Genomic DNA, 11,045 nt, shown 5'->3' with positions numbered 1-11,045 from the left:
GGACGCAGCTACAGTGGCTCTGGAAAAGGGTCTCGGGAAGAAAACTTGTTTTGGTGGAACATTTGCACCCCGCAAAATAAAACGCCACATACAATATTAACTACAGTTTACTGTTCACACAATAATGTAACGTAAGCTAGTTAAATTAGCTGGATACATGATTTAACGTAGTTTGCTCTTACCAGTGTAATGCTGTGTGTACTTTGTCCACAGCAATCCCCACCAATCGGTCCTAAAACGTAGATAGTAAATGCCGTAAACATATTCTTTGTAAATCTTTATAATCATTCGCCGAAAGGACCAAGCATGATCCAAATTTCCTTCAGAACTTGCCATTTTCAGCGTGTGTTTTTCATTTTCAAGTCATTGTTGTTTCCCGAAGCGAACGGAGTTCGAGAATGGCAACACACAGAGAGCGGATGGTGAGGGACATGATGTGAGGCAATTATCCAACTATACCCTCGTTGATCCAGACTAACTTTACTTAAACTGAAGACTCTAAGCTTCATCATTTGTTGCGTGGCTGTTGTATTTCATGACATTTTACAGGTGTTCACATGGTTTTGTCTACTGTATGTACATTATGTAGTTGTACTGGTTCTCTGTATTTGAATGAAATTAAAGTCAAATGAAACTATTCTTTACTTTGTCAGGGGCACTGAGGAACCCATCAGCCACACCTAGAGGTCCCTGGACTCCACCACAGCTTATCATTTCACTGCCTCTCATATTATTACATCTCTATGCCCATGCATGTACTTATTTCAATTATATGAATTAGTGATCTTAGTGCATATTGCTCAAATGATAATCCTTGCGCATACACATGCTACAGTATCCTATTTTTACACTGAGCAGTATTGTAACAATAACTACTATAGCTTGCTTTAATAATTCAAGACCTGTGACACTGAAGCAAAACAGTTCTGTGCCCATAAACATGCAGCTTATGAATACAAGCACTGAGGGCTTTCTAAATAAATGATCCGTGTTATTATTGGCATCCACCTCACATCAGCACGTGCCTCCATTCACCAAAGCTACAGGCCTCCAGATGTAGCAACACCTGTGCACCTTTAGAGAAACTCCAATGTGATCAGAAAGGGTGAAGCTTTTCCCAGTGGAGGATATTGACTTCTTTTTTAGACTGTGGATGCAGATGTAAGGCCAAATATCAACCCCCGTAAATATTTTTCACGGACCCAAAATGTATGAGTAATGTAGACACTGAATTGAACATGATGTTTATTATTGCCTCAGCATTTTTGTGCTTCTGGCTGGTAAACAGAGCAATGACAACATCATTGCAAGCCTATGCCTGCCTTTATAAAACTGCATCTGGCTGGAAAGAGGCAACACAATCTATTTTGTCCCCTTGCTTTATATCGCAGAGTCAGTTATCAATACCGGAGTGGCAGTTCTGCAGACGACTTTATTCTTCTCTGAACCATTCAGTTTGTTTTAATCAGTATTTGAGATTTAGTGTAAAAGCTGTGTGAGATGCAGTAGTTCAATTAGTTTAATTAATGGAATGGTTGATTCAGCACAATGGACTCAAGAACATGAATACAGTGTACAGTATACCGCTTGTTTCCCATCTGTGATATCTGTGTAAAAGTGACACCTCTGACAACAGCTGGTTAAATAAGACACTCGACCATTTATTAAATGTACAGAAAAATTGTTAAAAAAAAAAAAAAAAGGTGGGTTAAAAAAAAAAAAAAAAAAAAAAAAAAAAAAAAAATGTTTCCCAAAAAAAAAATAAAAAATAAAAAAAAAATTTTTTTAAATATTTTTTTTTTTATTTTGTTTGTTTAAAAAAAACATTAATTTAATACAAATAAATTCCCCCACACCGGGGTTGTTTTTTTCCCCCCCCATGTAAAAAATAAAAAAAAAAAAAAAAAAAAAAAAAAAAAAAAAAAAAAAAAAATGTAAACAGCTTGTAAATCATTTTTGTAAACATTAGAATTGAATAGGTGGGTAGCTTGAGTTGCGTTGGACCTGTAAAGCTGCTGAAGATGAATTTCCACTACCTTTTAGACTGTGCACATAATATCCATGAGGTGTTGTCGACTGATTAAGGATGGTGGCTTTAATAATGGATCCCATGTGGTAAAATAAATACGTCACAGAACAACAGAGATAGTACTTCATAAACATTTTACAGAATCTACAAATTGAATCTATCAAAATGATTGGCTTTTTGAGAACGAAATGCAATCGCTTTTAGCTGCAAATCAAGACAACACAATAGTTATAGCTTTGAAGACAACCATCTCAAATCATCTCAGACCGTTCAGACCGTTTTTTTTGTTTGTTTTTCACCTCAACCCTATTTACAGAAATACAAACCTGATATCAAATACAACCAAATTACAAGAGTTTAGTAAATTTACCAAAAACGCTTCATCTCCAGTGTTAAGCACAGGCTGACTCACACAATTTGACCTAAAATGTGCTTATCTAACCATGTCTCGTGAAAGCAGGATTGATTTTTTTCAAAGGGGAGCACAATAAACTACCACACCGGCAGGAGTCATGACATTAGCTGCGCCTGTAAACATTCATGTCATGTTTAACATTGGACCTCAGTTATCACATAACTATCAAAACACATATAGATATGATAGATGACATGAAGAATGTCTGTAATTAATTAATATTTCTTTAGATATTGTTATCACACTGCTATAGCCCTTTCTGCAATTCATTTCATTTAGATATCTATTAAGTTGACAGTTCAGTCATAAAGCCCCAATTGTGTATCCTGTCAGCAAATAAAATAACATTTACAGAATTTGCTCCTTTATCATTAAAGCTTTAGTGCGTAACTTTTTGATATTAATGAACGTCTGTTACATTCAAGCCATTGCCAAATTAGTTGCTACAAAGCTAATTAATAGGGGTGCACGATTCAGAAAATGTCACGATTTGATTTTTAGGCTCACGATTCGATTCAAAATTGATTTTCGATTCAAAAACGATTCTCGATTCAAAAAACGATTCACAGTATGTAAATGTAGTTACTTTTCCCATGTGATTGCAGTATGTCTACTGTAGACATACAATAAAAAAATAAAAAAAGAATCGATTTTGAATCCGTAGAGCTTGAATCTCGATTCAAATGTGAATCGATTTTTTTGCACACCCCTACTAATTAAGCCTATCAGCTCCACACAACTCGGTCTGTATTTCTCAGTATGGCTATGTTCAGAAACTAGTGTCGTCCGGCGACTTTTGCGTGCGGAAAAATCGAGTGAAGATAATGACCTCTTCTGAAGAATCCATCATGTTTTTTTAATCCTCCGTGTCCTCCTTGGCTACTAGCAACTGTGTGGAGGAGGTGGGCAGGGGTGAAACGCGATCACGGAAGGCTTGTATCATGTGGACGCGCCGACAGTTTTGTTGTCATTACTTAGAATTCCTCATGGCGCACTATAGTAATACTATAATCAGTATTAGTAAAGCCAATATATGCAGATACACTTTTTTCTTATCTGGTGTAATGTGTTTATGACAACCTTTTGAACAGTATAGGCCTATTGCATTGTAGCAACTACCCCTCAGCTTTAGCTTGACTTTAGCTATGATTTGATGCAAATAAGCACTACAATCACTGAACATATGTCACCATTCTGCAAGCATGAGATTTACCACTCATCAATGACAATTCAAACTGTCCAAAGTGGGTGCCACATTTGTAAGTGGGTGTTTTAGAAATGAAAAATGTGCAAACCCACTTACAATCGTGTTTCGGTTTGAATCAACAATTCAAGTGTGACCGTATATATGTTGAGTAATATAAAAAAAAAAGTCGAATGATTAAATTGTTTAGCCCTTGCAAAAATGTATGTAGGTGTTAAGGTAATTTTAAAATGATTAAGTTGAGTTAGTGTACAGTAATACCACTGATACTTGACACAAAATCTTTTGGAACTGTTAGGAAGCTTTTGGGGCCCATAAATGCTCATTGACTCCAGTTCATGTACCGCTAATAGAATAGGTTAGCCTATGGACACATACATGTGAAGCATAACAGCAAGAGGGTGACACGTTATTGTTTGGCTTGCCAAAAAACATTCATCATATCTGCTCAATTGTTTCAAGCAGCAACCAAAATAAAACTGATATAAACTGTAGATAGAATCTTAGATAGATAGATAGATGCTCTCCAGAATTGGCCCAAAGTTAGAGGAAAATGTGAAAAAAAACATATTTGATGGGAACTGCTTGACAGTTCAGTCACTCATTCGTTCATCTTTAATGCAAAGAACATTCAAAGATTCAAAATAAAACAACAACAAATAAGCTGAAATGTCCCTGCCATGGTGTTAATACGCATTAATAAAAATGAAATGGCTGCATGAACAATCGTGCCCCTACTAAGTTTTGGAGAATTTAAGGTGGTACTTTGAAGCGTGGCTGTCCTTTACACAGCTATACAGGCTGAAACACGAACATGATTGATAAAAGAGGCCCAATGTTTGGTCATCTGCTAAGAAGAGTTATGAGAGATACTGTATAAGCCGGAGAATATGTACACAGTGAATGTGTGAGCTGGTCTGAAAGCAGAAAAAGAGTTGCTCCCCAATCCTACAGACACTTCCCTAAACGCCATCTGTCTCTCTGTCAGACATGGTTTCTCACTCACACCTATTTCCCTTCCTTGTCCTCTAAGCGGCCTGGAGTAAAAATGTAGTCCAAGGCTTGTCTCTCAGCAGCGGCCACGTTGGGGTGCCAGAGGTCCACCATGAAGACCACCCTGGGGCCGTCCTCTGCGCCGCCTACACACCACACACCACACACCACACCACACAACACCACACACCACACCACACACACCACACACACAAGAACCCCATTTTGTCATGATCTTGACGTAAAACCTCATCAGACGCATATTAAAAAGGCTCTTTAGTAATATTGGATTATACCATTTTAAGGTCAATCTTCCTTAAAAGGAATACATACAAAGCGACAGGGTGCAATAAAAAGATACAGTTTTAATCCCGTCTTACCCTCGTGGAAGGCCCGGTGGAGGAAGGAGTCATCAAAAAGCAGACAGCTGCCCTCAGACCAGCACTGTGGCTCTCCACCAACTACAAGCTCACATGAAGGGGGCACTCTGAGACCTGCAAGAGAAAAATAACAAGTCCAGCCATGTGTCATTATGGGACAGCAAAGCATTTTTGTGTTGCTCACCAATCTCCCAGGGGACACATCCCAGACAAAATGCCCTCTTCTTAGAGTGTCCCGTATTATTACAGTATTCAGTTTTAAAGCATCTAATGAAAGACCCTGTCTACACGACAATAAACGTCCCTATTTATAGCCATCTCACAAACTTCATTTGGAAAAAGAATCAAAGCTCAGGTGCAGTGAAAACAGTAAAAATAAATCACATACGCCACTAAATTTCAGCCATGTGCCATCATGACCCAAGAGGATCCAGATTTTCAGTCTCAACACCACAGCAGCTGATTCACTGGGTTGCTCCTCCAGTTAAATATGCTTCAAATATGCAATCATTTGCTGTTGTGTTAAGTTGAATACACACTGAGCCTCAGACATCACATGGATGAATCGGTTTCAGCTCACTAAACAGTTCACTCTCTTACCCAGGTGGCAGCGCAGCCTGACATTTGTCGGACCGTAATGCTCAGTGATCAGAGCTCCAGGCGACAGCACAGAGAAGCATGCGTTTCCGAACACGTTGTTGGCGATGAAGGTGCGCAGCTGGCCCAGCACCCTCCAGGCCCGTGGACACCTCCTGACATTGAGAACCAGAGGGGTGCCTTGGTTTACCAGGTAGTAGGTCCACCACTGCCCGCGAGGAGTGTTGTTGGCTTTCCACCCTGGCGGCAGGGAGGAGCCGCTGCGTGCTGGAGGTTGGTGGTAGATGCTCTCGAACTCGGCCATAAGGGCGGGGAAGCTCTGCTCCAGTAGCTCCACGTCGTGTCTCTGTACTTCTCTGGAGAAGAAAGGGGCTGACGGTAGGTCTGGGAGGAAGAAGACCTCTGGCCGCTGGATGGTTGGTCTGCTGTTAAGGTATCGGCCTTGATCACGGACTCCTTTATGCACCCTGCCCATACCTGACCAGGTGTAGCGCTTGGCGTAATCCTGCAGGCTGTGGTAGAGCCTCTGGTTCAGACTCTCTCCGGCGCTGGTACATCGGAAGCACTCCGACGACTGGCAGAAAGCGAAGCCGTTCTGCTCTTCTAGCATTGATCCAGGCTTTCCTTTCCCCCTGCCACGGCAGTCTGAGCTCATGAAGCCCCCCACCACCCCTCCAATTCGGCTGGGCCCAGCCAGATACCTGCCACGCAGAGGGCTGGAGCCATGCTCCCGGCCCACCCTGTAACAATACCACATAAACAGCAGCAGCACACACATGGCTATGGCAAAAGCACAGATCTCACACTCCCTTATAGACTGCATCCCTCCAGCCACCATCTCCCTCACATTGTCCAGTGACCACTCCATCTTGGCTCGTTCCTGGATTGCTGAATCTGACGGGGATGGGGGAAGAGTGCTGCTGAGAGATCAGTTAACACGTCTTTTCTTGATCGTGATTTAAAGGGGCCTTGAACCACACACAGGGCGTGAGTGAGTCTAATGTCAAGCAGCTCTTATCGCCCCCCCTTTGGTAAACAGTCTGCTGATTTGATCCGACACACACGCTGGTTGATCCTAACATCTCAGCACTCTACAACGAGGGAAGGATTCTCCTTGCATGATGTCTGGCTGTGCGGTATTTGGTGCTGCTCCCTCTCTCGTTCTTTCAGACAAACGCAGACAGACGCCCAGCCTTAGGGTAATGTGTTCTCTGAAAAACAAAGGCAAAAGAAAGAGAGAAAGAGGGGGGAGGAGAGAGATTAGGGGATGCTGCGATTGACACAAATCATCCAAACTCTATTTGCTGTTAAGTGTGTTGGCATGCAGAGGTATCATTACAACTTGCTTTGTGTCTGTGAAAACACATCTTCCTCCTCAGAGTTGGAGCACATTCCTATCCTGTATGCACCACAAAACAACACACCTGCTGGAACTCACCCACACACTGTGCACTTCAAAATGACTGCACCCGGTACTGCACACACACACACACACACACACACACACACACACACACACACACACACACACACACACACACACACACACACACACACACACACACACACACACACACATAATTGTGTACATGTACTGCACTGTATAAAACCATTGCTGCATTTAACACAAATATCTCCCTTTTATGTTTTTGCGCACCACGCACACAGGCGCGCGGGCATACACACCACCAAACGGTGAATTATGTAAACTTAAACAGTGTTGATACACCCACAAGTATTATAATTGGCATTCATAGGTTGCTCAGCAGGAGCTGCATAGATCCTCGGGGGGAGGGAGGTGGGGAGGGAGGGGGCGAGCTGTAGTCTGTGTAATCGTATGCTGTTTTAGTTCAAAAAGAAAAGGAAAAAAAAAGGGACTGGATTACATGACTGTGATTATATAATGATAATGGACCAGCAGCCGAAACGCGAGGAGTGCAATGCGTCAACTGTGATCAGAACTCCACGATGCTCTCTCACCAAAAATGGTCGGGTAATCGAGCTCCAATAGATCCTCCCCTACATCCTGTCTGACAGCATCAAGCCGCCCCCACATCCCCCACACACCCCTGCTGCTTTTAGGACAGACTGGCCATCAAACCCAACCATGAAGCCATCTCAAACACACACACACACACACACACACACACACACACACACACACACACACACACACACACACACACACACACACACACACACACACACACACACACACACACACACCCTGCCTTATTTCCTCCACTGTTTCCATGTAATCACGTAATGTAATGACTAGAGCTGCGGCTGCTACCAGGGCCAAGCTGCCATACAAACTGATGACCAACCACACTGATGAGCTGTAGCGTTCAATAAGCCGCGGAAAACAAGCAGATCGCAGTAACCGAGCTTATGTTTCCTTGTCCGGAGCTACGTGGATGTTTGGTGCGTGGATTCGTGCACAGGTTTGCATCCATACCTACTCAACATTCCTGACCGTGGCCAGTGGAGAGGAAGAGGAGAGGCGCACAGGTGTTTCTCCAGGCGAAGCTGCGCACCACTGCAGTGCACAAGGTAGACGGATATCACTCGCCAACATTATAGGAAATATCTCCAAAATGCACAAAAGAAGTCCTAACTGGAGCCGACAGCCACCGTACAGCAGAGAAAAAAAATCAGAAAGCTGTTCCAGCGACGGTTTGGCTCCCTGTCTGTCTGGGATGGACAGCAGCGTCGGATAGGCTACAGACAATATTGTTGTAAATACCGACGCTCCACAAGGGAAGACACCCAGCGTCAAGCAACCAGAAGAATGCGCAACAATATTTCCGGTATTTCAAAATAAACGTCTCAGTGAGGAGCGTGTTGAAATAAACAATAATGAACATTTTATACATTCTGTGGTTGAAATCAGTCAGCAAAAAGCACTGGAACTCCAAACTCTTCACATTTCCATGCGAGGCAATGGTGCAACAACTTAAAGTAAAAAAAAAAAACAAGTTCAATGCAATAAGTCTCTGCAGCTATTCTTTTTAAAGGAACAATTACACATTGAATCACTTTCAAGAGACATATTTTAAAAAAAATAATAGCAAGTCAAAGCAGCACAGGGTGAGATATCCTGAATTTTAGACCCTAGTGGGTCAGGTTGCATCCTACAGTTCCCATAATGCAACGCGGTAGCATCTTTCATTAGACCTTCCCTGACACATTTGCTCCCATGTTGTTCTTTCAAAAGCTCCATCCAGATGATTTTATACAACTCTTATCACATGCTGAGACGACTCTCCAAGACAAGTAAACTGACCTTTCTGTGTAAAATTGGTGGAGTTCCCCTTTAAGCATATTACCAATATCCTTGGGTTTTTTTTATGGCACAATTTAGTTCATGCTTATGCTTGGAGGAAACCTTTGCATCACCAAGGATTGGCTTCCAACATTACCAGAAAGCCTGAGTTCCAGGTTTATGTTAAGTGTGTTTGTTAAACCTGCTCTCTGGATTGGGCTGCTGCTCTGGCTGCTCTGATACAGAACATCAGGAGTTTTGGAACAAAAGTAGCAATGTGGCAGGGACTGGTAACCTGACCAAACAGTCAGAAACCAAAGGGTGAAGTCACACTCATCTGATTCACAACTGAAAGGGACACCTTTAAAGTAATCAGCGAACAAATGAAAAGACAATTTTTAGTTTTCAGGCTTGCACAAGGAGCTTAATATAACTGGAATGATTCCACTGAGAATGTTTAACATATATGTTTAAATAGCTGTAGATCTATACTGGAGCTGAAACTGTTGATTAATCAATTATTATGAATTAATGTATTAGAGGTGCCAGTTCACCTACTGGGCACTGCCAAGGTGCTCTTGAGCAAGGAAGAACCCCCAACTGCTCGGGGCACCTGTCCATCGGCAGCTCGCTCACTCTGACATCTCTCCATTCAGTGCATGTATAGGTACTGAGCATGTGTGTGTGTGTGTGTGTGTGTGTGTGTAATTCAGGCCTCTGTGTAATGTGTGTAACAACTGAGTGAAAACATTGTAATTTCCCCTTGCAGGATTAATAAAGTATAAATTATTATTATTCATCAATTGACAAAAAAATAAATCTGCAACTATTTTGATAATTGATTAATCATTCATTGATCATTCAATCATTTTTCATTTGAAAGCCTTTATAATGTAATAAAGATACAATATAAGATAGGCTAAACTATTAACATATATAACTGAATTTCTTTGGAATTTGGAATGTGGGATAAAACAAGCAACATACACATTAACATCAGCTTGGGCTCTTTTACTATTTTCTAACAATTTATGGACATTGATCGACTAATTTAAAAAATATCTGGCAGGTTAATTGACAATGCAAATAATCATTAGCGGCGGCACTGCTAAAAGCAGAGAGAGATTCTGTTTTCCAAGCTTACCGTGGTCAACTATTTTACTGTGAAGGCGAAATTGCACTACATCCGGTATTGCTCTTGTAATCTCTGTCTGACTTGACTCAATTGAGAGCCTCCCTCTTCCGTATGCCTCATGGCTCGCCCATCGACTTCTGTTTGATATAACTGCAGACAGCATTTCCCAAGATGCATTGCAACTTGCCTGGATTGCGTCTCACAGCTCACAGCAGCGAAAGAGCAGTAGTTTGATGGTGATAGTTTATGACAGAATATAACACAAACTTTTCCTAGAAGGGCCCAACTACAAACGTCACTCCTGGGGACTCATATACTCCTCCCATTGGCTCTCATACCAGGGGCCCTCAGTGTTAAAGTCTGCAGTTGGAGCCTCTTTACCTGGAGCGTGCGTAATCATAAAACAACTAGCCCACAGCAGAAAGATAGATAGATAGATAGATAGATAGATAGATAGATAGATAGATAGATAGATAGATAGATAGATAGATAGATAGATAGATAGATACATAGATAGATAGATAGATAGATAGATAGATAGATAGATAGATAGATAGCTGACAGGCTGTCTGACAGGCCCTGACTAGTCTGTGTGGAGCTTCAACTGTTTTGCATTTGTTCAAGGTCAGTAAAATTATTCTACAGTTTCTATGAGTCCACGTACATTTTCCAACTGATAAGATTTAAAGTTGTTGCTGCAGGCCCCCTGTTTAAAGGCCCTTTTAACTGAGTTAACTGGAACTTTGCTAATTCAAAATACAGAATCCTCTCAAATCTGGAACATGGAAACTACGTAAAAAAAAAGAAAAAAAGACCTGTTTTTCTCAGTCACATTGCCCCAAATAATTTAGTCATTTTCTGGACCCCCCCCTCCCCCGTTGTGTGAGCACCACAGATCTACAGTAGGCTGTATTTTGAGGTGTTTGTTTATGGATGCACCTTTCACCCAGGCATATTCCACATCCGTGTACTTATTGTGGCAATAGAACCTTTTCTGATTTCTGATTCTCAGGCATGACTCAGCAGT

General features: G+C 41.6%; 1 protein-coding gene across 2 annotated transcripts; it reads right to left on the bottom strand.

Moving 5' to 3' along the window:
• Nucleotides 1–4,218: 4,218 nt before the first annotated feature.
• Nucleotides 4,219–8,398, bottom strand: asphd2 (aspartate beta-hydroxylase domain containing 2). Of its 2 annotated transcripts, none has more exons than XM_039804270.1 (4): nucleotides 8,077–8,398; nucleotides 5,622–6,829; nucleotides 5,022–5,135; nucleotides 4,219–4,787 (listed from the first exon to the last, which is right to left on the bottom strand). In XM_039804270.1, exons 2-4 carry the CDS (start codon nucleotides 6,484–6,486, stop codon nucleotides 4,657–4,659), a joined length of 1,110 nt encoding a protein of 369 aa, XP_039660204.1. In that variant the 5' UTR covers nucleotides 6,487–6,829; nucleotides 8,077–8,398; the 3' UTR covers nucleotides 4,219–4,656. The 2 variants fall into 2 exon arrangements, with proteins under 2 accessions (XP_039660204.1, XP_039660205.1); XM_039804271.1 differs by having other exon boundaries at nucleotides 8,081–8,398.
• Between the last annotated feature and the right edge of the window lie 2,647 nt (nucleotides 8,399–11,045).

The sequence above is a fragment of the Perca fluviatilis genome, chromosome 6, assembly GCF_010015445.1.
Source record: "Perca fluviatilis chromosome 6, GENO_Pfluv_1.0, whole genome shotgun sequence".
Lineage (NCBI taxonomy): Eukaryota > Metazoa > Chordata > Actinopteri > Perciformes > Percidae > Perca > Perca fluviatilis.
The sequence above is the reverse complement of the archived record's forward strand: the minus strand, read 5'-3'. Positions and strand labels throughout refer to the sequence as shown.